We start from the raw sequence: 27529 nt of genomic DNA, 5'->3' as shown, positions 1-27529 counted from the left end.
GTCTAAAGACTTTACACAACCTGTCACTCTGTCAGTATTTCCCTCTATTTTGTCTTTGACATTCTCTTTCTGTCCAACTGCCCTGCACATTTTCTCTTTTTAACATTTTGTCCTTTCTCCCCTCCTGCTCTTCCCACAGATTCATCTGCAAATCATTTATTCCAGCAAAATCTTCACTTTCTTAACTACAGTTCCATTCATTAAATAATTCTGGATTCATAAAATAAGTAATGAAATGATTTCAACAAAGAAAAACAAGCAAAGAAAATTGTGATTTTGAGGCCAAGTATATGACTAAACAGTTTACTAAAAGTCTACCCCCCCAGCTGTCCTCTCTGCAGTAGGTGGAGTTATAAAACAAGGGTGGTCTTGTGGGATAAGAAAGGCTCTCCATTACATTGATGTGTTTTGAAATGTGACTTGGGGCCCTCAATAGGCTGCATTACTGCAGTAATGTGTCTTAATTGGACCATAGCCAAATATGAGAAATTAATTAGCATTGTGCAAGTCTAAAAGTCACTTTAGAAAAACATCAGCAGTCAAACCACACATAGACTGTGAAGTGTCTAACTCCTTGCGCTCTAATACCAATCCTTCCTTCCTGTTAGGGTTAGCTTTCATTAAATTAGTGAAAACCTTGAAGAGAAAAGGTGCATTTAATTACTTGAAGGCATCATATAGGGCATTATATTCTTCCAGTTTACCATATTAGCATCACATTACTTCCAAATGGCTACTTGTGCATGTAATCAGAGCCCTGCTGAGTGAAGGGAGAATGCCTGATTGTGTTTACATGCACTTTAGTATTGAGGTCGCTGCCAGCTCTCTGTGGTAGCTTGATTTCCTAAATGTATGTAAAGACTTGTTTCTTGGATATGTACATACATTCTGTCTCATGTATACGAGCTGTGTAGTAGAATGAAAGACAATACAATTACATGTGATGGTGGGGCAATATGGCCACAATCACCATCACGATATATGTCATCTTATATCACAGTAACGTTATATATCATGATACAGTAATTGTTCTGTAAATTCAAATAAGAAGTGGTTTATAATAACCATGATAACCTTTCATTACATTTGACTATTTTAACAGTAACCAGTTACATTAAATCTAAATAAATCTAACATTCTTTCAGAGTGGCCGCTTTAAGGGAACAGTAATTTCAAGCGTTGCAGGTTTTAGGGTTAACAGGTGCAAATGAATATCAGCCTGACTTCAGTCAGTGGGATATACCTCCTCCTCCTCCTCCTCCTCCTCTGTGTTTACAGTTTCACTCTCCTCCTCCATGTCTGACCAAATCACGATACCTTGCAAGGCAGCTGGATTTGTGAGCTCACATGAGAATAGCTCCTGTGGTGGAAATGGTATTGCCAAATATATACTGTTGCACTATCTATACATCATATCATAGTCCAACCAGCCCAAGCATGCTTGTTAATTATAAACTGACACTTACACTGAACTAAAAAGTCTAAGTGAGCTGTTTTTCAGAGCTGAACAGTAAACTGTAAATTGCAGAAACATGCAGGACAAACTGTGCAACCTCATATTACTGAGATTGCACTGTAGATGACAAATAGATGTAACTACTGATCAGCTGCATGTAAAGGTGGGTTTTATAGTAATGAGGTCATTGCAGTGTGAGTAAACACACTGATAAAGTCCCTGCCTAAACCTGATTTCTTCAATAACCTGATTTTCTAGTGGGCATGTAAACGCAGTGACTGGCAGCTCTAGATCCCTTCATTCAAAGCTATGGTTGCTGTCTATTTGCTTTACAAACAGTGTGCTCTATTGTAGCCTTTCTCTAACTGACCAGGGGCTCTCTAATCTCTTTCACTCCAGGATCCAAATGATAAAGACTGCAAGACTCAAGATGTGAGCAAATCTATTTTAAAAAAATACAAAAAAGGAGAATTTAGGTTTTGAAGCAACTGATTTGAAAGAATGTAGAACCAAGGCCCAGACTATGTTGTTGTAAATAACTCGAATATCTTAGACAGTTAATAGCTAAATAAAACTCCAGTGCAGAAAGCCAAATATCTGCCCATAAACTCAAGGGGAAATTCCCTGGCCAAGCAGACATGTGGGCTCCAGAGGCCTCAGGCGCTGCATCTCTCCCATCATGTGTGCCAGTTTATTATCATTGTTAATATATTTAACAATGATGTTAATAATAACAACAATAATTGGCATAATGAGCTGTTCTCGGTTTCATAACTGTCTTAAGTCTTGTTTAAGGGCTCAGTCCGCCCATGAAAACATCCCCTGTTTCTGACCATCTTTCTTTGTTACTGCACCAGAATCTCCACACATAAACAAGCTGACATTCATTAGTTCTAATAGTTATTACATGTCAAGTATGTTGTTGACAGGAAGTATCAGGTAATTTGTCACTTTAATATAAACTATGAATATGTCATTTATTTATGGGAAAAAAAGAAAATAATCTTCACTTTTAAGAAGAACTTGACATGAGGTTCAAGCCATGTGATCAGTTCTTGTCTCCTCGTGCAGACACACAATCCCAGTGATGTCATTAGTCTGAATCCCTGTGGCTAACGTGCCTCAACCTCAAACAATGTCACAACCTACAGCACATCCTCTGGGAACCATAACACCCTGTGGCAGATGGACAGTACAGACCATATTCCTATGTAACATACTGACACAAAAGCATGCAAGCGAACAAGCACACACACACAAACATATTCCAAAAGAAATAATTTCACTCGTCACACAATCTCACATTCCAAATTCATCTCCCTTCTCTTCCACTTGCCCCTCTTATGTTTCAGTCTCTCTCGCCCTCTTCCCTCAGGTTTAATTGACTATTATGGCAGATGGGGTGGCGGTTGGTCTGAGGGAATCAATGTCTTCATTGTGGGACTGAGCGAGAGATTAGCAGCTAGTTAGCACTAGTGAAAGATGACAGCTGGCACCGTTACCCTCCCCTGTCACTCATACACACACACACACACACACACACAAAATTCTATTGTAATATTGTACAGTTAGCCCTTAGCCTGGCTCAGCAATTACACACAAGAGAAATACTGTTCTGTGCCTCAGCCTGTCACTCAAACACTAAATAAACGTGGCCTGGGATGTTAATTGTGCACACACACTGAAGGATAATCCATTTTTGGCTTAGCTTGACATCTAAAAAGAAAAAAAAGGAGAAAAAGCAATATTTCCAGTGTCAGTCAAACTGAGGACTCACTGAGGGCACAACACCACCCTAGTCGAAACAGGGTTTTAAAATGTTTTTGAATCCAGAGCTTTAATATGTCTCAACCTACGACTTGAAGGAAACTTAAAGGAAACAAAAATGAAAGTAACACAACATCTCACTGGAATGATTGATGTATTTTGCAAGAAAGCCAAGGCACGAAAGCTTTGCCACTGAGGCAGAGCAAACATTCATCATGTGATATGACCTGAAATGTGACTACAGCAGCTGCTGACAATGGCTCCAGTTTCCTTAAGGCATCTGAAAAACTTCACGCTAATTTGGCAGCAGTTGCTTATTTATTTATTTTTTAATATTCTATTGTAAGGGGTCTTCGAAAACGCAACTGGCCTCATCAGGCTTCTCTTTATTTAAGGATCTAATCATATGCATGGACCATAATGTTGTCACACAAACCAAACATAACAGTTTAGCTGGACAGACTTGATAATGTCATCAACCAAAACTTGCTTTCTCTTCTCATCTCTTTGCATTTCACTGAACCTCATTAACTCCTGTTAAACACATCTGAGTGCCAAACTTCAGTTTCATAAGATTGAACTTGTTGAGAAAGAACATCCAGATGTTTGCCCAGCTGAGCTGCTGTACAGCTGCTCTGGACCACAGCTCCTATTTTGTGAGGGTTCAACTGATAAAACTGACGTATTCGGTCTTTCCTACTGGAAATCATTTGGATTTTCTGTTGATTGGTTGCTGGTTTTTAGCACAACATCCCAATTTCATATGATTTCTAATGACATTATCACACATATGCTAATTCAACAGGAATGTTAGCTTTCTGCCTGAAGGCATAGAATGCAAACGGCAAATACATCATTAAACCGGGAAATCTGGAAATGCTGAATCCTTACAAAAAGTACCCATAACCCCACACACGTGTATGGATTTACATGTGTATGGATTGTGTATGCATGTAAACATTTGTGAACACACACACAAACGGGTTGGTATTATGCAGCCACTGTCCCATGAGACATATTATTACATTTCCTCCACGGCTCCCACCAGGACTACCACGCCTGGTCAAAACAGACCAGAGCAGGAAAACTAACAGAGCTCATGTTGCTACTCAACCATCTTCAGAGAGATGTCTCCTCCATGACTGGAGGGACTGAGGGTGTCAGTTACTTGGCTCCTTCTTCATCTGGGTCAAATCAAGTTCAACTACAGACACTTCTTACAATCCCTGACACAGCGTGTTTTGACATGACACTGAGGAATTGACTGGATCTGAATATTTGCATGGTCTTTAATCTACTTAGTGAATACCATGACTCAAATGGGTGTCATCGTCCATTCGAGACACAGAGCAAATTCAAAATGCATGGCTGTCAGTCCGAAATAAAGCTGTTTTCCTTGAGTCTTCTATTTTCTGAAGGGAATAAAGGAGCGACTGCCGGCAGTGATCTCGACAGCCTCCTGCACTGCATATTTTGACATGAGAAATAATTTTATAATCCCAGTCTGTTCAGCAAGCAGCACAGAAATTTTTGGTTTGATCTTTTGGCTGGCATGCATCTGGTTTTGACAAGGGAAAATATTAACTCAACATCAACTAAAAATAAAAATCCCCCAAGATTTAGCAGGCAACATGCACAGCTATCATGGGCCTCGTCCGAATTCATCTGCTTTTCAACAGGGGTAATTTAATATGCCTACTAAGAACAGCTGGAGGCAGATTTAATTCAACGGACTGTATTTGTTATCCTTCTCCAGTCTCCAGAGTATGGACACAGTGTATGCATGTATACAGACATCTGGATGGATGAAGACACACAAGAACATGACAATCTAAGGGTCTGGAGATTAAAACAACTCAACCTGATTTTCCCACTTAAACAAGCTGGGCCTTGTCTGTAACAATTCTGTGTTTGTATTTATTGTTTGTCTTCTTTTACAGTTGGGAAATTAGTAGGTAGTCTTAGAGTAGTTTAGTAATGTACAATAAACACACCCAAACATGTCCAAATCCCAAATACAGCGCCATACAGTCTTTGATACTAACAAAGACATGCTGCAGACACATAATTACAGTCTAGTTATTGAGCAACACCTTGCTCTGCGGTCTTTCTCCTTCTCTGGGGAGTAACAAAGGAGTAGGAAAGAGAGGTAACATGATACAGACGGATAGTGTGCATCTACTGTTGCACTCAGTGTGCAACACAGCAGTTTCCCCCCTTTTTGACTTAAACATCAACGCCCTTACAGTAACATACCAGTCACATAATCACCTAATTACATCCAAGAAAGGTCATGAGTGTTTGAGTGAGTCCATACATGTTCATCTATGTCTGCCTGGAACAGTAACGCAGCGAGAAGATGGAGCTGTAACACGAGGAGCACAGATCGACTATCACCTTTTCTCAACTGTTTCACCGCTCCTGTTAACTCTTTGATATTCCATGCCTGTGTGAAAGCCACTTCACAAACAAGCATGGCTCTATGTAACCAATTTGTCCTACTATAGCCTTCAGATTATGTGTTTTGGGACGACATTTTAAAGAAGCAATCGATTTCTCTCTCAGAGTAAAACAAGGTCTTTCTATTTTTTCTGTGTTCAAAGATAAAGGATATGGGTGATTTGCTGGTTGATAGCTCACGTAATGTTATGTTTGCAGAAGATGTGAACATTGTCAGTCTGTAGATTGACTATAATTAATTAATTAAACACAGAGCTCAAATTACAACACAGCCTTGATGAAGTACATACAACTGTAAATCTGTCTTTGGTAATTAACCCAGGCTACACTAACAAGAATACCACATCTTTTGACATTAGACAACATTTGTTGTTACAGTTGTTACCCTAGTTTCTGACACTGTATCTTTGCACTGTATGTGAACTCCTTTTGTTCTTAGCAGGTGCATGACACTACAATATGACACTGTGCAGACTCTCTCTTTGTAGTTATTCACAATTTCTTCACCTTGTCACCAAGACTAAAACCTGTGCACCTGCTGTACACGGCGACTTAGTGTGCGATTCTTGTCATAATTTCAAAACTGACCGCAATACATTCTAGTACTTAACAATGTACAGTTTTTTACAAACCATATGTAATTCCACCTCCGCCTCATTCACAGCAGCAGCTATTCAGTTTCCCCATGCACAGTCTCTCTCTCTCTCTCTCTCTCTCTCTCTCTCTCTCTCTCTCTCACACACACACACACACACACAAAGCATGTACCGCCTGGATGACACACACACACACACAAACAACTTACCTCCATGGCTAGTGCAGCTGTTTGCTGGTCGTAGTGATTCAGTAGATTGGGCATAAAGGTGGTGTTGTAAGGCAGATCCTGGCACATTCTCAGTCTGATGGGCTCACAGCTAAACTCACTGTGGCTCTCTATGGACTCCATGTGAATAGAAAGAGCAGGTGTAACCAGGGAGAAGAGGAGTAGGGAGATAGGGATGAGGAGGAAAGAAAGGCAGACAGGAGCGTGTTGTCTGCGGCGGATTGTTGTGGTCTTTGAGATACATCCTCTTCCAGCGGGCGCTTGCATCTTGATGTTACACATCTCTCCTCAGTGGTTCAGACGGATGGCTTTATCATCACCCACTAGACATTAGAAGCAACTGAGTTCATCCTTAGTGCCAGTGGTGGAGGAAAAAGCAAGGAATCCACAGGCCAGCTATGCTCTGTATATGTAGCCTGAACTGCACATGTGCTGGAGTCCCCATTCATCTGTAGCTGCTCCTTGTGTCAGTCACCAGCTCCTCCTGCACAGCGTCTCACAAAATCTGAGCCATGCCTCATCAAAAACAAACATTACATTGTTTCTCTCCACCTCCTGGTAATCCCCTGGTCAAAGACGGATTCCTCCAACTGAAAGCATGTCCCTGAGATAATAGCTCCACCATCGGCCTTCTGCTGGACTGGGCTGGTATGTGTCTCTTTCTTTCTCACTCTATATAAGTGATGTTACAGAGACACATGCAACTAAAAATCCTGTCTTTCACGTTCGGTTGCCACCTTGGAGTGGATCCATCAAGCAGGTCCTGCAGGTTTAAACACACAAAGGAGAAAGGTCCAACGGTCAGTGAAGCAGAGTGGGCTCACTTGGAGGAAAGTTATAAGGTCACTGTATCTGTATTGTCTCTGATCAGCCACACCCCTTGTTTCTGTACAAGTCAGGACCCAGAGCTCTGATTTAAACCACACCTGCCCATCAGGTGGTGGAAAGGCATTTAGAAAAGATGACGACTTCAGAAAAGCTGCCTTTGTGCATTAAATTGACCTGTCTAATTATGTGCAATTATCCCCATCTGTAAGCGTCGGGCCCACTACTGAAAGCTACAGGCAGCAGCAGCCAGCTGCAGCAGCAGCTCTCCGGCTGTTGCAGAGAGCGCTCACCTGCGGATGATCACACGCTGCCCGCTCTCATGTTTGTGTGAGGTTGGCCGGGCAACAGTAGCGCTCCCCTGCGATGTTTCACACTCCGAGACCCGCTGTCTTTGTGGTCGGCTACACGGTCAACTTTAAGTTACACTGGGTGCTGTCAAATAGAGATAAAAAAATAGCACGAAGCGTGTCCATTTATCGAGTTTTAATTTATACCTGCGTCGGCCGACCGTTAGAGCCGAGCTAACTTGCGGAAAGCCGCAGCAACAGCCGCAGCTAGCTAGCGGAAACCTTAATTGATAACGTCAAACTGCGCTAAACACCTCAGTAACGGTGAGCGTCCTCTGGGAGAGCCTCCACGGTAGCTCCCTGTAGGAGACAGCCTGGCTAGTTTGATAGAAAACACAAAGGCGTCAGTGAAGCATCTTCGAGAGCCGCTCTCGGTGACGCGCCGGGATCACACACCGAGGGAGCGGATCAATCTTCGGATCCGTGCGCGTCCGTCACCGCAGCGCTAAATCAACACATGATTCCTGCACAGCGTCGGTAGCACAAGTCTGTCTGTCTGGCTCGCCGATGAGAATGAAGTGAATTAGTCGCACTGTTCCCGTCTCATATTTAAATTAGAAGTCCTTTACCTTTCCGTGTAGAATGACCAGCGGCTCCTCGGCTCCGCTCACTGCAGCACTTCGTTGTTCCGCTGCCTGCAGCGCTCAGCAGACACGTCGTGGCCGCGGATTGATCGTGACCGCGCAGAGACCACACTGCACGCTGATGTGGGCTCAGTGTGAATGTGTCACACTGATGGACGTGTGTTAAGGGGGGCTGACGGTGAGGGCTTCGGCATGCGCCCTGTGTGTGGCATCTTAATAAAACTGCGGTGGACCAACAGTCAGATATGCTTCTAGTTATCATTGGCTGTTTTTGCCTTAACAAGTGCACAACACAGAAAATAGGTAAGTAAGGAAAGAGAGTGTGTGTGTGTGTGTATCAGAGTGGCTGTTCTGTGTCCTAGATTGATGTGGTGTCTGACTGCTCCCTGGTTAAAAGGAGGTGTAAAGCAGTTGATGTGCGAGTACTAGTCATTATATACACCTTAATTTGACATTCAAATATGTGGGTCTGCTGTTACATTTTGAGCCAGAAATGAGGTTAAACACAGCTTGAACATTTTAGGCTTTCTCTCTTGTGCCTGATAACCCAAAGGCCCCAGACCCTCACAGGTCCAGCATCACTCTCAAGGTCACATGAAGGCCAGTTTGGGGTAAAATCGATCCAATCTGGGACCCCATGTTACATTACAGTGTCCGTAGAGCCACACAGGACAGAAGAGAGGAAAACCAATGTTAATGTCACTGACGTGAAGGCAGAGACACATACTCCTTGCGTGAGGGGAAGGCAGTCTTGCTGAAACAAAATGTGAACTCTGATACACGATGGACAGCTAAACCTATAAACAGGAAAATGTCTAAAGGGAACCATATCAAAAATCTTTATTAAAAATCATACATTAAATGTATACACTGCTAGATAGCCATGAAAAAATGTAAAGTACAACAAACAAAAACAAAATAACTCAGTAAATCAATCAGTGTTGCACACCTTTAACAGCTAGGCTGAATCAGGGGGAAAATGAGTGATGGCATGAATTCTGTCCTACCAGGCTGCTTAAGTTACTTCAAGAGCTTAATCTCTCTGATTTGGAAGCAACAATCCAAAATGATAGATTATCCATTTAGCCCGATTAATGCACTTTAAAGTCTGCCATGAATTCACATCAATGCATTCTCTATTTCTATCTCCTTCCAACGGCATGTCACCATGTGGAATATGATGTGTTGACATTTTGCTCTGGATTGTTTTCAGTCAGAGAGAGGGAGTCAATCATAACTACGGTTTGTATTAAATGTGGTTTTTCAGTTCAAATGTGAGTAATAATGAATATCCTGGTCACACAAATAAGTGATTTGCTTATGTTTTTTTTTGGTAGTCCGTCATTGAAAAAAACACAAATCGTGGTAAATGTATAAATGGACCACTTTCTACATAAAACGGCCAAGCAGCCTTGTTGTGATTGTATAAGCCAACGCTATGTCAATATTTATCCCTTACAGCATCAGGATTAGCAGTGCTGCTATGATTCCCTTCCACACAATTGAGCACGGCACTAGATTAACCGTTTCATGGCTGATCTGATCTTCTCGGTCATTGAGTTGGGGTGGGGGTCTGTGCCAGCTGGCCCACATACGGGTTTAACCTCTAAATAAGACCCAACTTGACATTCAATGATAGTATACTGTACATACACAACACACTCAATCCCTGCATCCCTCAATCCCTAATTCAGGAGGTTCAGAGAATCTTTCCTAAAAACATCCTTTCATTATCCCCATGATTTTTTTTTATATATATATATATATATATAGATAGATAGATATAAGAGAAAAATATAAAAAAAGGACAATGTGGTACATGTATAATGATATAACATATACCATCTGAATTATATGACTACAAATTACAATTCATTCATGTGCATAAGCAGCTAACATGAAACAGTTATTTATGGGCATTAAACTGATGTGTAGGGAAACACTGATGGGGATGGTTTGTTGAATGTGTCTCAGATGCAGGGAGTGTTTTAGAATCAGGACAAAGGGTCAAATATTAAAAACATTAACAATAATAAAATATGTTTTTGCTGAGATGAGAAACTCGGCTAAAATAATCATGTTACTGCTAGATATAAAAATGTGCTTTCTTCATAAACAAAGGTTCCTTCATACTAAATAACATAGTTGGTACCACTGGACCCAAAAAGTCACGGATGGAGTGCCATTAAGAATACACTGTAGCTATCACACACACACTTACATGCACACTAAATCCAAACGTGCACAAAAAGATGTACACTTTGGAAGGCACCGGCTGAAATAGTTTTTTTTCGCGTGTTTACCATTGAGGGGTTTCATGAGGTGCACATGCACTGAGAGGAACCTCACCGTATTCTGTCCACAGCTTCAGAGACAAGATTAACTGTTTGGTTTAAAGATGGAAGCAAATAGAGTTATTAGGTGACCCATCTGTCGATCATGGTATGTGGCTATATGATACCAAAGCAAGAAGCAGCGTCTTAAAACTGATCTCACTCCTGTGCCACTCACCTATCTGACCGTACACCATAATGTGCTAGTCTCAATACAGGTGCAGCAATGCCTTGTGGGATTTAGCTGTGCTTGTCTACACCGTGTGGTGTCTTTCCTGCTTTTTGTTCAGCTAGACGTCAGGGTTCAAGTGCTGTCCAATCAGACGCCGGCTGTGGGGAGAGCTCTCAGCTTCCTCCTCCAACTGGAAGAGAGAACAGAAGGATAAGGTCTGTGTTAACATTTGGGGTTTGTATGTTCTTCTGGCTTAGATGAGCACAGCATGACAGACACAGTGGGAGTAGACACATGTGGATAGGTTGCATGTGTTTGGATCTGATGGAGATTCAGATAGACACTCACCACAGTTACACCCATCAAGCGCACCCACCCGCCCCCACAAAAGACACACACACCTGCTCTTTGATGTAGCTGTTCCCACAGGGTGCCAACCCTCTGAGAGCCAGTCCAACGATGAAGCACCAGACAGACAGACCAGCCTCAAACGCTGACAACACAGCACAAGGAACCCACAGAGCCAGGGTGGTGTCCTGAGAGACAGGTAGTGATGGCAACAAGGGTGAAAAAGTGTGAAATAAAGTCACACTATGTGGTGGAACATGTTTTTATGGAAATTCATGCCTGAAAAGCAGCTTGACATTTTTCTAAGGCAGAGTAAATGTATGACAAACAGTTTGACTCACATAGATTCGTGTTGTATCAAACGGGCATCTGGCACTGACAGGCGACCGAGCGTTGATGGGCACCTCTGTGTCATTGCATCCCAGCATCAGACTCTGCCCGTTGTGAGCAACAGTGACACTGATGGCCAACAGGAGCCCAGTGCAGCATGCTGCTGACAGGAGGGTGTTCAGGAACGACGCAATGAGAAGTCCTATTTGCTGGAGACACATTAACAAAGACCCATAAAAACAACAACTACTGAACAGACACAGAATGAGTGACTGAAGTGAGTCATAGAAGTGTTTGAAAATAAATTAAATTCTTACCAGTTTTAACACATGAAGGTTCCTTGACACCACAATGGCAATAATCCCAGTGGCAATGCTCTGTAAATTGCAAATGACAAGGTAATTGTATCGGCATGGCATTGCTTTGGCACAGAGTAGGCTTCATTAAGTTTTGTGCTACATGTAATAATCCTGGCCCCAAGGATGTGAGGCTGCATTATTCATTCAGGTGCCAGGCTGAAGAGACTTCAGACACAAAGAAAGAAAGTATTCTATATCTACTGACAGGAAGTGACACCACCAGTGGACAGTGGTGCTAATAAAACATGTTTTGTAACTTATCTTTTTGTTCTGTCTGTATTGCCTGTAAATCCTGTAATAGCCTGTGTAGAGTACTTATTATGGAGTACATTTCAAAGAAATGTGATTTTAACAACATCGTCTAATACCTCAATGTAATGAAGCCTGCCCTACAGCAACTAGTGAGTGTTTTGAAAAGCTTTTATAACAGGCAAGTTCAGTCTTGATTGCTGCGAAAAATACACAACACTTTAGTTAGCCAACGGTGCGAATCCCTTTTGATATTCCTGTCGGTGAACATACATGTGTTGTCCTGATGCATAGAACACAGAAAATAACTGGGGCCAATCCAACATTATTATTGATGCTAAAAAATTCTGATAAATAAGATTTGCTTGCCATTGAAAGTTCTATAATCCTTAAGCTTCTTGTTGTACACTGAAGATTTGAGTTTGAAACAAAGAATGAATGTGTTAATTGGCTCACCAGCAGGCCAGAAGTGACAGAGATGATGTTGGCTGCGGTGTATTCGGTGGTGATCTCCTGGTTGGGTTTGGAAATGTGGCGGAGGATGCTGCCATGGACAATAGCGCTGAGGATGAAGTTAATGTGGCCGACGAGGATTAGGGTTAACCCCTTTTTCATCAGCCTCCTCGGCCCTTTGTCCTTGTCTGGTTGACAGTAATACAAGAAATACTTAATGCAGCGTGTATCAAAATAACATTTGTAACACTGTCTGTGTGGAAGCCCAAAACTAAAAGGCTCATGCAGACCTTCAGCTTCTTGTAGACAGGCGCGTAGGAGAAAATGTCCAAAAGCAAATAAAGTAATGGGACAGTGTGCACTCATGGCACTACATACTAACTCTTTCTGTGGCACAGCCCGACTGATGCTGGACTTTTAATGGCCGATACTGTTTTTGACATTTGAGTTTACAAAGTCCAATAACACGTCAGCCAATAGTAATCAAACACACACATACACAAACATTAACAATATGATATGATTGATATATATACTTTAGATGTGTCACCAAGGAGCAAAATCAGCAGAAACAACAGTTTAAAAAACCAACTCATGTTGCCTGGCTGATTTATCAGTCTGTGTGTGTCTGTAATGTTAGAGGGCAAATTCTCATTAGCTGAAGGCCTTCTTTCTGCCTTTGTTACAAAGGGCTTGATTTCATATATACTTTTACTTTTATACTTTACACATACATATTATCTATATGCTGTAGGCCTACGTTAATCACCAGTATCAAAAGGTTTTTATTTTGTTAACTAGATGAAAATATGAAACTGAATTATTAGACAATTGAAGCAGCATATGCTTTTAAATTTAATAAGAGCTGCTTGTGAAAAGGACCTCTGATCTTAGGCTACAGCCGCAAACATAACAAAATGCATCTGCAAGAATTTAATAATCAGTCTTAGGTTTATCCACGTCTTTCTCTTTTAAGTCTTAAACGTGAATAGGCCGTCCTGTGGATCACTGCACAGACGGTAGCAGGTTGTGATGAGCATATGTTATTCTACAGTTCAGTCCGTAGGGATGGCCTCATGGATTTGCATCTACAGGCCACAGTCACACTCACTGACCCTGTGTACTCAGTGAGCCAGAGATGGGAGGAAGTACTGGAGCCATCGGTGACTTTTAAAACGTCACAATTATTGATCTCTTCGAGGGTTCACTGCTCATTTCCTTTAGAGGATAAATCAGAGTAACAGAGGTTTCTGTTCACACATGAACGTATAAAGTGGAAGTGTTGTCCCACCAGCAGGCCTGCTGAGTTACACCCGTGGAGGGAAAACTCGCGGCGGACACATAAATCTGTAATATAACTTAGTGCATGCGCCGTTCCCCCTTACAATAATAATAATGAATAATAGTATAGCTATTAGAGACTCACTCACCAAAAGCGCACATCTCTCTGTGTGTAACGCCGTTCCCTTTGAATTAATCAGTGTCCGTAATTTTGGAGCAACGGCTCAACAACAGCGGAACAGAAAGCCCACAGTCCCTTTGTCCACTTCCTGTATGACGTCAGGAAACTCACCTGTGAAACACCTGCCGCTTACTGGACGATGAGGTGCCTCTGTGTTATGTTATTCTTGCAAAAAAAAAAAACATCACAAAACCTGCGAAATCCACTTAAGTGCCTGACACACAAAAGGAAAAAAGAAAATCTGAATGATTTCATACATTTATTTGACAGTCATACTTTCCAGATTTTGTCAAGATACACGACTCTCAAATGACACATATTTACTGACATTCCTGTCATAAAATATAAGAATATATCCAAATATAACCAAAAGCTCATGTCCTTGAGTGACAGGCTGCCCACTCCATATGATTATTTAATAACCAGTTTCAACACCACCAGTAATTTGGAGAGAGAGAGAGAGAGAGAGAGAGAGAGAGAGAGAGAGAGAGAGAGAGAGAGAGACAGAGAGAGAGAGAGAGACAGACAGACAGAGAGAGAGAGAGAGAGAACTGCTGGTGATCACATTGGTTGGCTCACTTTACATTCTCCTGGCTGACTTTAAAAACACATCTTTGGAATATACAATCATAGCAGTTCACAAACAGACATACAAAGTGAGGAAAATAAAAGTAAACAAGGACTGCAACCGTTATGTGGAGCAAAAATGCAGATTGGAGCACAAAAGAAGCCTGACTATGTTTAAAAATGAATGTAGATCATTGGATTGATATCTGATTAGTGAGGTGACCAGTTTAACATTATGACTCTACAACCAGCATCAGCTCTGTCTGCAAGCTCATACAGTAGTTCAACAGTACAGTGATTAGTACTTCAAAGTGGCACTGTGGTTGCCAGATGCTTCTGGTATTATACCATTAATATGCCAGAGAAAAGATGATTTGTTACATCCAATAGTACAATGAGCTGTTGTTTTGTTGCTCCTATACATGCTGAGAATGTTCTATTTTCTTTGCACGCTTGCTGTCTGTCTAAGTGTATGAGCTTTCAGACACAGTAGTACCACCAGTCCACAGAGCACTGAGTGCAAATGTCACGAGAAGGCCACGGGCAGCTCCCTGATGTCAACACAAGTCTAAACAAGACCTGTTTGGTGTCAAGTTTTGTACTCAAGCCTCTGCACTCTGAGAAGGACAATGTCAATCCATTAGGTCCCAGTTTTAACAAATGGTGGTGAGATAAAAACAATGGCAATAAAAATAGGAAAAGCTGAGTGTTGGCTCAGACTCTCAAAAATGTGGTCTATGTGTCAAATCACAGTAAACAAAGGGAAAATAAGAAAAACACACGATATACAGTACTTGTAACATAAATAATACATATAACGCTCTCACATGGATGTATCAGGAAAAGGCTGGGTCCTCTTTCTACAGTATATGGCAGCTGAGTTCAGTACATAACTCTCACATGAATGAAGAGGAAGAGTAGCATGTCTGAACCCAACAAGCAGCGAATGGTAAAAAAAGATAAAATAATAAAAACAAACTGAGAAAAGAGGACTGTACAGCATGTGCGTAGGCCTAGAATAAGGCAAAGAGTTGAGCTAAACATAAAAACACACAAACAGAAATTCAGTAACACTGAGTTCACAGTACCTCAAAGTAACCAGGTATCCATTTTCCAGAGAGAATTGGCATGATTCCTGCCCAAGATGTGATTTGCAGTGGAGCACATACATTTTATTCTATATGAAAGGCTTTTTAAAATATTAATCATGATCATTAATCATATTTGTCTGTTATCAAGTCAACTGAGAAAGTCACATCTCTGCCTTCCGCTTTTCAAACGGTTACATGTATTCAACCTGATAGGTGACAGGTTGCTCAAATATATCCCAAAAGTTCTTTCATAAGAAGGCAAAACAAAAGGGAGCCAAATGAGAGGGGGACCCATGTCAAATGAGGATCCAGAAAGAATGACTTGGCTTATACTGTAAAAGTATCTTGATCTCTTGATCTCTGGGGAACCTATAGTTTTGCTGGAGGTCAACAGGTGTAGCTCTGACCATTTCTAAGTACAACAGTCTCGCTACTGAGTTAGTACGTGGTGCGACTCCAATGAAGGCCTCCGTTGGTCCTGTTTATATCTTAGACAGGACCACCCCGACACAAACCGGCCAGGCAATTCATAATGCAAGAACCTCACACTAAAATACAAGGGGCTTTGAGAAAAAGTGTGTTTCAGTCAGTTCTGTTGTGATCCAAGTGTCTGTTGCAGAATTAATGACGTTTACTTTTTAATTAAATTCGACAGCCAACTTAGTAGCCAACTCATTCAAAAGAATTCCACACATATATGTATGTTTTGCCTCTTAAAAGAACAATGTGAGGTGGCTCCTTTGGAGTCACCTGGACTCTAAAAGTGGTTTTATGGTTTAACGGTTTTGTGTGTTCTTTTAATCCCTAATGCAAAGGAAAAACCCACCCTTTTGGTCACATTACTTCCTAAGGATAAGTAGAAAAAAACCCCACTAAGTACAGTCACTGTGTCTGAGTAACCAATGAGAACATGTAACAGGGTCGAGTGAGGCGACAATAGCGTGGTTGAGGAAAACCGTTGCTAGTGAAGAGCTTGGCTGAATGTTTCTTCTAGTAAAGAGGCTATTTTGCTTTGGTCCATCTGTGAAGAGAACACAAACATATTCAGCGATCTGGGACAGAACACAAGATACACTAATCTGTGGGATAGTGGCGATATGGAGATTATGGTCAAGACACACACATGCAAACATTCAACAATGCATAAAACTGAAATCCATTAAGAGGATTAAGTCATAAAGACAGAAGTCTACACACATTCTGGCACATGGAGTGATGAAGTGACTGTACAACATAAACATGGGTGTGTGAGTGGGCACACGAGTACATATGTAACAGTAAGTGTGCATAAGGGTCTTACAGGGAAAGTGCGTACGAGGTGATTGTAGGTAAGAGAGTCAGGGGTCAATTTTCACACAGTTTTGTACAGAAAAAGCACACGCACCTCCAGTATCACCCACACGTTTGCCTGCAGCTCTGTACAGCTCACCCACACACACACACACACACAGTCAATTTGAATCTCTATTTAACACGCAAAACACCTACCTCACTGATTAAGCCCAGCTCCACCAACTCTCTAGCCAACTCTAGAACATTTTCATCTGAAACACACAGCAGCACAGTCATTAACAGTAATTCACAGACATGTAACACAACCTACACACAAACAGACACACACATTCAAAACCACCAAACCTATTCTAAACCTATTCTGTTTGGTGATGCCATTTTTATATTCCTGTGGACACTTGTAAAGCATTCATTAAGTGAGATCCAATACAGCTAAAAAGGACACACAGTCCAGAATGAGATTCATCTGGCAGGAAAATTAAAAATCCAGCATGTTTCAACCAGCACGGTCTTCATAAGGGCATGATCTGTTAAAACATGATAGCTTTTTAAATATTCCTCTTTAGCCTTGCTATTAAAGGCTTAACGGTTTAGTGGATAGTCCTAAGCCCACTCTCCTTTGTGCCACAACTTTCTTACTCAGTAAATATTCTTATATTTTTTCCATGTTCTGGTTAGCCATATATTTGTTCAAAAAACCTGATTCGCCCATTGCTCATTAAACACTTATCCCTCATTTGTAACTGTTTAATCCAAAAGTTGGCAGTTCATTTCAAATAGGACTTCTTTCTCTACTAAATATTCAACCATTACACAGGAAGAAGTCTGTTTTGGAAAAAGCAAAGATTAAGGTTTCTCAACTAACAGCAGAGTCAATAATCTATATAACAATTCAGCTGCTCAACTTTTTCTTATATAAAATAATTCCTGCTCTGAATCTGCTAGTTCTCTGGCTTATTACATGAAAGAAGCACAAGAACTCAAGTATGAGGCAGGTGGAGGGAACGTTAGTACACCAAAAAACTGAACTCTGAGCTGAACCACAAAGGGCATCAACATAAGTCTAAATGAAAGATATGCAAGGATGCAAAGCAAATATGAAAACACAAGGAATGCTGGAGTTTACATTATGAAAACACATTCAAAACAAACAAACTTTTCTGGTGGAAAATGTTCCATAACTTTTGTTGCCTAGTTTCTCCTAAAAACTGCATGTCTACATAACCCTCCTTTTTTCAATGAATGGTTAATATTTAATGCAAGTGTTTTCTTTTACTGATTGTTTTAGTTACCACCCTAAATTGAGTCATTCTCCGCCTGGTGAGAAGAGGAGTTGTCACGGTCGACTGATCTTTAATAATCTAGCTGTCAGTTTTCCAACTGTGTCAGGAATGTGGCCGGGATAAGAGAAATAATGTAAAGACATGGATCCTCCAACAACTCTGACTTAAGAAAAATCACCAGCAGCCCACAGCGATACGATGAGGGGATTGGTACTGGAGCTGAGGGAGAGGCTTCCTTGATTGTTTCCATCTTGTGGTCTGATATAAAATCATCAAACAAAACTAGCTACTATTGAGTTTTGATGACATAACAAGCTTGCAATGTAAATGTGTTGCAGTAGGAGAGCCACTCAAAAGGCCAAGGGGTGAATCTAAGTGGCTCCATCAGCTTAAGAGCGACAGTGTGACTCTGGACTTTGGCACGTTGATAAGTAAAGCTTTAAAGAATATCCCCACATATCGGCAGGAGGGACTATTTACAAAGAGGACAAGGTGTGTCTGTGGCACACATGAGTGTGTACAGGTGTGCAGGGATGTGGAGTTGCTGTATGTGTGCCAGTGGTTTTAGGCTATGTGTGTGCAGGTGAAGACATACAATGTGAGAAACAGTGGGGAGACAGAAAGAGAGGAGATAAAGCCAAGTGAGTGCATGTGACTGCATGTGTGTGTACTTGAACTTACTACATAATTAGAACCAGATCACAAACACAGGACATTTTGACTGGTCCTCACAATGTCAAAGGACCGTTTTAAGGTTAAGACTTGATTTTAAGGTTAAAGTTAAAATTGGGTTAAGGTTAGGGTTGGGGTTATGCATTTAGTTGTGGTGGTTAAGGTTAGAATAGAGGGCTAGGGAAAGTATTATGCCAGAGAGGAGTCCACATAAAGATAAACGTATGTGTGTATGTGTGAATGAGCGACAGGGAGTTGAAAGCCTGGGAAGAGATGGTCAGATTTTGACACAGGAGGTGACAGCTGTCAGCTGCAGTCTTCCACTGGCCAGGCATTCCCCACACGCCTGCAACATTATACATGCCTACCATACCTGTGTGTGCATGTGCACAGTGGCTCATACTGCCTACATTGACCACTGCAACAGTTGTCTTGTGTGGTCTTTTCTCAGCTGCCTTCCTAATGTCTTAGTTTCTCAGTAATGAGATAAAAGTCCTCAATTTAAAAAAAATGTATTTAGCTTTAAAAGCTTATATGGCCATTGAAAAACAATTTCACTCTGCAATCCAAATAAATTTGTCCAAAATAGAGGTGCAAGGTTTTCATGACACATAAGGGGCAGTGAGTCTCCCTGCCTAAAATAGTCTTGCATACTGTATATTGTGACGCCATCCCTGAATTTGAAGCTCCCTCTGGAATCTCACTCTCACTTTCCTGCATGCTTCAGTCCACACAAATTCACACAGGCACAATCTTAATGTATCATTTATCGTCACCTCTAGTCAAATGTAATTGTACCAAGGATGCTAAGAATTACTGCACATAAAAACGAAAAACAGTCATACACATGCACACAAATCTCTCCCTCCCCAATCCCTTGAGGCAACTACTGTATGGTTTCTAGTATTGATATTTTATGTGGAAGTGCTTGAGTGGAGATAAAACTGGATGACACACACACCCACACACGCCTGAAAGAATGGCCTCTAATCGCTTATCTTCTTACCTTCCCTTAATCTCACCTACACAGGACACGCCCACAACAAGGTCAAATGATCCTTTTAAGTGTTGTAATATCGACTAGTTGGAAATGTCAAAGGTTGCTCCTTGTTATCTAAAAATATTTAGCCCGTATTTCGTAATAGCACCCCATAAACCTCCCAGCTCACTTTTGATGTGATGAAACTTGATAGTGAACAAATCACCAGTAAGTGGGGTGGAAATTTTAGAATGTGGGCGCACAATAACAAATTTAGTGACTGTATCTTTAAGCTCTCAGAGTGAGTGTGTGACAGAGGAGGTGGTCTTACGAGGTAACATGTCACAGCTTAGATGTCTATTCAGTTTGTCCTCCAGTTTCAGCAGTAATGTTAGCTACAAGGAGAGAAACACACAACAAACAAAATTATGACTTATGTATGATTAAGAAACAACAAATGGTTCAAATATTAGTTAATCAGTAAATGATCAACTTATAAACATTATTACAGCAACTTACGTGATACTTTGCTCCCTCCTCGACAGGTTCAACATTACACTGCATATGAATGACCTGCAGAAGAAGTATGGAAATCTAAATGATTGGTTCTCAACTACTGTTGGTTTCATTTCAGAACAGTACTTTACTCCAGCAGGTGCACAGTATACATCTTGATTCAGTGACTGTATTAAGGAATGTTGGCATTTGAAACATGCAGTATAATCTGTTATACGCACCCGCCGGGTCTCGAGCTCTGCAGGCTCGGGGGTGGGGGATTTGACCAAGGGGACGACAATGGGAGATTTAACGGTCTCCTGGTGAGACTGCTGGGGACAGGGCAGCCCGAACGCCGTCATTGGATAAATACCGTTTCTGATCCAGGGAGGGAGGGACAAAGACATTGAGAGATGTAAAGAAACAGAGGGAACACAGAGATGGGAAAGAGGAGTTGGGAAAAACAGTAAAAAAAAAAAAGAGAAAAGTTTGAGTTGTGAAATTAAGAAACCATGTGAAAAAACTACTTTTATTTATTTTTTTTTAATCAGTACATTTAGTTAATGCCTCCTGAGAACATTGATTCTAGCCTTTTTACAGATTTTAAGGTTTAATTATACCATGCTAGGATGATATCATACACTGTTGCCCATAAAGTTGGAATAATTGTTCAATACCCCCAATTTTGTTAAAGCCTGAATACACAGTTTGCAAAGGTTAATTGTGGTTTAAGTTTCACTGTGATATGTTCGGAAGAGTTTGATCAATAAAGTTGAGAGGATATACACTTTATTTATCAAGAATAAATCATATTGTCACAATTATTTCATGAGAAGAGGTAAAAAACATTTTATTCCAACTTTATGGGCAACAGTGTATTTTACAGGATGCGGAGGATGAAAAAAAATAAGATCCTTGGATGGCTGAATACTGCCCCCATGTGGTCAGATCATGTTGTATCTGAGAAACTGAGACTACAACTGAGCTATAGCTGAGTTTTTCATCGTCATTATTTTGAATTCTTGAATCATTGGGTCTCTTAATTTAAGAGTTTGGTCTAGACCTGCTCTCTTTATGGAAAGCGTCTTGAGATAACACTTTTATGAATTGGCGCTATATAAATGGTAAATGGCCTGTATTTGTATGTCGCCTTTCTAGTCATTTCGACTACTCAAAGCGCTTTTACATTACATCCTCATTCACACATCATTCATTCAGGAGGAATCTAATTTGGAGGAGACTACTGGGGTCGGTTCAGTGTCTTGCCCAAGGACACTTCGACATGTTGACACATAGGAGCTGGAGATCGAACCACCTTCTGATTGATGGACGACCCACTAAGCCACAGCCGCCCCATAGATCCATATCAATAAATAAAGATTGATTGATTGTTTGATTGATTGACCTTACCTCACATCCTCTAGGAATTTATCAAGCTCTAGGGCAGGAAACTGCGAAAGCCTACAGGAAAAGGCAAACAATGTTTATACAGTTTGAAGTCTTAAACCACAGAATTTCAACGGACATAATATAATGAAGAAGTAATGAAAAGCACAGCAACTAGGACACATTACATATGTTGTATAACGCATCTTCTTGTTCTAAACATATCAAGAATAAAGCAAATACTTCTTCAATACAAAGACTATTATGTAATACTGTATCTAAATGACCGCTGTTATTATTTGGACTGTATCTAGCTGATACTGGGTGCTGCTAAAATGTGGATACCAGCTTGTGACCCTCACTTGAGTTGAACTTTCTCTCTCATCTCAGCGATGACCAGGTTGGGGTCCAGGTTCTTGGTAATTTCCTCCAGAGCATTCTCAGGAATCATGTCTAGGCAAGAATAAACCGATACACACTGATAAGTTGACACTGGCTGTGAGGATGAATCCCTTTTAACATCAACTTGCTTTAGTTTTCATTTTAAGAGAGTACAAGTGCAGTTTGTATCTGTGAGTTTTATATGTGTTAGATCTACATCTGATCCATAGTTAACACTGAATATTGTATATTGATTAGTGGAGCTGTAACGGATAAAGGTTCAGCAACACCTCTTCCTGCTTAACAAGTTCACACATTTTCTAGCTCAAGTCACTTATTTGGTCCGTCTTTTAAATGACCATTTCATCCTGATACAACTTTATTTCTGTTACAAGCAACACTACTAAATCTGTTATTCCGTGTGTTAGTATATTTGTATGTCTACGTTAAAGACTCACGTTGGTGACTGACTATACAATGTGCAGCCAGCAGTTTCAGCAGCGGTACTTCAAAGAGAGCCTGGTTAAATAGCAGCTCTCCGGCTGTAGGTCTTGAACCGGGATCACACTCAAGGCACTTCTGGATTAACTCCTACAAAAACAAACATCTTGTATGCACAAATGGGCCATTCAAATAAACACTAAGACACATTATACACACACACACTGAATTTAATCTGGAATGATCTTTCAAGATACTCATTAACATGCAAACCCATAGTCCACTCTCTGTCTCTCACCCTCTGCAGTGGATCCTCCAGTAACTGTATGGCGTTGTTGATGGCCTCCTGAGAAACATAAGAGGACTCTCCATTCCCCTGGATTTCTAAGAGTGCCATCTACAACACATCAACACACATGTCAACATATTGCTTTGGGCGCTCAGTATTTTCTATCATCTGTTATAAAACCGACCTCACCTCTAAGGCACACATGCCAAACGAGTAGATGTCTACAGCCGTGGTGACATCCTCAACAGCTAACATGAGAGAGAAGTTAAAAAGAAAAGGTGTTCAGTAACAGTAACAACGTATGGATTTTTTCCAATAGATCTGTATATATAATATCAGTGATAACAGATTTAACTATAAAAAGTGTCATTTTGGTCATGTCTACCTCCATATTCTGGGGCAAAGAAGTGCAGGTTCTTCTGTTCCTCATGACACGTCTTCACGTGGTTGTTGATGGTGTCTGGAGCGACTGCACGAGACAAAAGGAGGAAACGTGGAGAACATGTAGAAGTGGGATAGAGAATGGTGAGAGACATAGGGATGAAGCAGGAGAAAGGAATATACAGAGAGACAAAGTAGAGAACGAAAGCATGTGATAGAGAAAAGAAATAAATAGATAGAAAAAAAAGAAATTACACCATATAATCTTTAGACTGTGTAAACTATGATGACAAAGTTAGAGAGCAGATAGAGAGCATGAGAGAGTTCTTGAGTCATTGCAGTCAATTTCTACACCACCTTCCTTCACTAACGTATACAAGGTGAGGTTTACTTTGGTACGAGAGAATTTTATGTGTCATGAGACGTCTCAATTGTTCATTTAAAGTGCCAGCTGAGACTCTTACAGTTGTACATAAAACAATGGTACTGTTTAATCATGGAAATTCACTGTACCATTATGTGACATTTCCTGTATCATTTGACTCCATCAAAGACGCTCCAGCTTCACTACCTAACCCTCTGGAATGAAACCTGTGTAACTCTATACCTGATCCGATCTTGATGAGCCCGTTGTGTTGGATGAAGATGGTGTCACAGGTCAGGTTGCCATGGATGATGGGAGGGTCACATGAGTGAAGATAACTGCGGCACAGAAAAAACCACAACCAAAGTCAAATACATTGTTTGTTGTCCATGTGAGCGTGTTTTTTTTTTTTTTTTCTGAGTGAGCATGTTGAATTAAACATAATGTCTGAAAAGGGGGAACAAACCTGAGAGCAGACAGGATCTGTGTGCACCATCTCTTCCAAGCCTGTAGGACCATACACCTGATCAGAGTGCTTACTATCTGGTCTCCAATACGGAGAAACTATGACTTGCATAATGTCATTTAATGTTGATGAAATCTGGCACACAGCACATTAGCAAATCCTTTCTTTTGCCAACAGCCAAATGCCAATTAACGTGTTGACAAGATCATTGGTCCTTGCATTGGAAACTGCCCCTCATCCATGCTGTGATAAAGGGAGAGCCACTTTTCACAGGACATGCAGGTTACAATTTTCACATTATTCCATTAAGGCAAACCGACACACAGTGATTTATTACCTTTTCATTCATGGTTTTGTGATTCTTCTTTGTCTTCTTTAGAAACTGCTTCAAGCTTCCTGACGACATATATTCAGTGATGAAAATCACCTGAGGGAAAGGAAGAGGTTAGGGGAAAACCTAGTGGTCAGATAACATTCAAATATAAATAAAAAGACACAAATACTTATTTCATTTTTTACTATTTTTGTTACTTTTCGTATGAGGACAGACAAAAGATTCAATAATGACCCCATGTCTCCTTTTCTAAGGATACCAGTTGATGCTTTGGCAGGTCTGAGACTCACCCTAGCCCGGTTCTCCTTCGTGTCAGCCCAGTACTTGTGAAACTTGACGATGTTTGCGTGTTCCAAATGGATCAGGTTATCAAATACTGCCTTCACTTTTTCCTAAACACATATGACATGATGTATACAATAAGTTGTAATACACATACATACATTTTGCTTTTGCAGGAATCATTATTTTCCAGTAATCATTATTTTCTCACTTGTTCTTATATAGACTGTCTGATAATTGTCTTAAGCTGTTGCAGCGCTAGGGCTCCATCACTTACCTGATAACATCAAGGTGTGCCTCACCTTGATGTTATCAGGTAAGTGATGGAGCCTTAGCGCTGCAACAGTCACCCAATTTATAGGTTAGTTATTATTAGTAAGCCTGTTGGTCAGACAAGACTTCAAGAAACACAAGATGACGCATTGAGCTTTTTTCACTATTTTTTTTAACATTTCATAGACTAAACAATTGATCAAGAAAATAAGTGGCAGATTAATCGATAATGAAAATAATTACAGCCCTATAATACACAATGTATATTCTGTATTCTATCTGTACTGATTATCATGATAACAAACCTGGACAGACTACAGCGACTCTACAACAGCAGGACAGGAGGGGAGCATTTAAAAAATATTTTTCACAAACGGTCGAACTGTTTTCCTTTGAAGTAACTTAATACTTTTATGTATAAGACATGTAAAATATAAAACATGTATATTTTAAAACTGCCAAACTCATGAGCCTTAAAATATGTCAAGAATAGTTTATTAGAAATATAATAAGCAAAACAATAATTTTCCCTGAAGTTACAAAACTAATTTGTGAGGCAGTCAAGCACTTGAAATGAGCAGCCTCAGAGTTTTGTCATTCTCACAACAATAACTTCTTTGTGTGCACTATAGTAAAAAGTGACATCTTATACAATCTGTCCCTTTTAGTTTTTGATCCTGTGTATGCGTATAAACTATGGGGACAATAAAATATTTTCTCTCTTTTTTTTTTAACATGTTGAGGTGAAATCTTGACCACGCCTTAGGTGAGTTGACAGAGAAACTTCATATGCAATGAACTGTACAACTACATCTCAAGTCAAGACCATATGACAGTCAGTACATGATCCCTAGAGCGACTATCTATCTTTGACTGTTTTACTCCAACTGTGTAACACAGAGGGCCTCACCTCCAGCAGTTTGAAGTTCTTCCTCTCTGAGATCATCACTTCGTTCCAGACTACCTCCACCCCTTCCTCAGTGTCCATGGCCAAGTACGCAGCATCGATCCCTGGGACATTACGCTGATTCACCTAAAGTACAAGTGGACAGAAAGTAGCTTGTGAGAAAATAAGCGAAATAAAATACTAACCTTTTTTTTTTTTTTTTAAAAATAGCACAGGTCTCTGCCCCCCCTCACCTCCTCTCTGCGTTTCTGCCAGCGGCCACAGGGACTCTCTTCCAATATCTCTGACTCATCTTCGCTCTCATCCTCATCCTCCGTTGCTGTGGTGGAAGGAGGCTGTATGGAGGCCACAGGCGAAGACACCGATGCTCCACCTTGTGCCTGCTGAGTGTTAGTGGACATGTGTCCCACTGTGGCCTCTGGCACGCTTTCCTCTGACCCTGGAGCTCCTTTCCCTGGTGCCTCTGACATCATGACAGACCCAGCGTGCTTGCTCGGGAGGCTTCAGGACTTCAGGGCCGCAACAAGTGACAGGAAGCCTCTTTCTTGCCCTCTGCTCTCTCTGAGATGGTCACACATCCATTTTCTTCTCTGGCCTGGCGTTCAACGGTGTAGAGCTTAAGGAGGGAAGAGTGTACACAAATGACACATGTAGGGATGGGGGGTGGAGGGCGACTGCAACCTTTAGCCACAACGTTTCAAGTATCGTTTTCTCAAACGTAAAGTCGTCTTTCCTATCTAGGTACTCAGAGACGAACTTATGTCCTGTGCTTCACTGGTAGCTTGGACCTAAAAGCTGTTACAGCACACTAAAACTATTACAGGACACTAAAACCTTTAGTCGCAGAGACTAACTAGCTATCGCAAGTTAGCTAACTTAGCTGCTGCAGGCTGCTGTTGCTAGTTAATGTCCAGCGTTAGCTTAGAGAAGTTGAGCCTCCCACTTCTTTGCTAACTTTCCCCGGCTAACAGGCTAATGAAAGGTAAATAAACAAACAGCTAACATAAAGTTGAGCAGCGATGAAGAAAAATGTTACCGTGGAACACAAAACGACCATCGACTGAACGGCCTTGGTTTGGCTACATAATGATGGAAAAGCAGCAAAACGAAAAACAAAAACGCTGGTTCGTCATTAAATCTGTTGTTGGGCTTCAAGTCCCTCTCCTAGCAGAGGTGGGAGGGGCGGGGCAGTGCGTGAGGAGCGCCTGTTTGCGCGCAGAAAACGCAGCGGCGTAAAGTTACTACTAGGCCATCAAAATCAGTGGAAAACAAGGGGTTTGAATGACATATATTTTATTTAAAATTATAATTAATTTTTTATTCTATAGTAGCAAGATTTTTTTAAATTTAACTTCTGTTTTACCTGTGTAGTTAACGTCCTACAAAGTAATGTGTGTTTGTTCATATTCGGGGAAAGCACCGATAAAACACTAGGACACAGTGTGAGGTTGACGATTGTCGTCGTTTCAACAGCAAGTATCAAGTAATTTAATCAAATTGAAGTAGTTCAAACAACATGAATTTCAGTCAACATATGCTGTAATGTTTTTTTTTTTTTATGTAATATAAGCCTCCAAGAAGAGATTCGAGGATGTTTTGTCCTTTTTGACCACACTTGCCGTCTCAACATTAATATAGTCAAATTAAGCCCCCAAATGTGGTTCTGATGTTGAG

General features: G+C 40.9%; 3 protein-coding genes across 3 annotated transcripts in view; all 3 read right to left on the bottom strand.

Moving 5' to 3' along the window:
* fzd3b (frizzled class receptor 3b) overlaps positions 1-8320 on the bottom strand; it is a 29986-nt gene extending 21666 nt beyond the window's left edge. Inside the window, exons 1-2 of the mRNA XM_070829612.1 lie at positions 8251-8320; positions 6489-7269 (exon numbers count right to left, since the gene is read on the bottom strand). Of these exons, the coding sequence (XP_070685713.1) occupies positions 6489-6788 (300 nt within the window). The 5' untranslated portion in view covers positions 6789-7269; positions 8251-8320. The remainder of the gene's footprint in view (positions 1-6488; positions 7270-8250) is intronic.
* Positions 8321-9081: 761 nt separating this feature from the next.
* Positions 9082-14038, bottom strand: krtcap3 (keratinocyte associated protein 3). Its single transcript, XM_070829763.1, has 6 exons — positions 13940-14038; positions 12513-12697; positions 11766-11825; positions 11460-11657; positions 11172-11306; positions 9082-10960 (listed from the first exon to the last, which is right to left on the bottom strand). The coding sequence occupies exons 1-6, from the start codon at positions 13950-13952 to the stop codon at positions 10889-10891; spliced, it is 663 nt and encodes a 220-aa protein (XP_070685864.1). The 5' UTR covers positions 13953-14038; the 3' UTR covers positions 9082-10888.
* A 1766-nt stretch (positions 14039-15804) lies between these two features.
* LOC139200891 (nuclear receptor-binding protein-like) lies at positions 15805-27006 on the bottom strand. The gene is made up of 18 exons (XM_070830060.1): positions 26892-27006; positions 26089-26471; positions 25859-25981; positions 24684-24785; positions 24397-24486; positions 24060-24100; positions 23837-23931; positions 23234-23317; positions 23038-23096; positions 22858-22956; positions 22577-22709; positions 22100-22190; positions 21762-21812; positions 20594-20729; positions 20376-20429; positions 20188-20251; positions 17118-17173; positions 15805-16650 (listed from the first exon to the last, which is right to left on the bottom strand). The coding sequence occupies exons 2-18, from the start codon at positions 26326-26328 to the stop codon at positions 16591-16593; spliced, it is 1578 nt and encodes a 525-aa protein (XP_070686161.1). The 5' UTR covers positions 26329-26471; positions 26892-27006; the 3' UTR covers positions 15805-16590.
* Positions 27007-27529: the final 523 nt, after the last annotated feature.

The sequence above is a fragment of the Pempheris klunzingeri genome, chromosome 1, assembly GCF_042242105.1.
Source record: "Pempheris klunzingeri isolate RE-2024b chromosome 1, fPemKlu1.hap1, whole genome shotgun sequence".
NCBI lineage: Eukaryota > Metazoa > Chordata > Actinopteri > Acropomatiformes > Pempheridae > Pempheris > Pempheris klunzingeri.
This window is presented reverse-complemented; position numbering and strand designations above follow the sequence as displayed.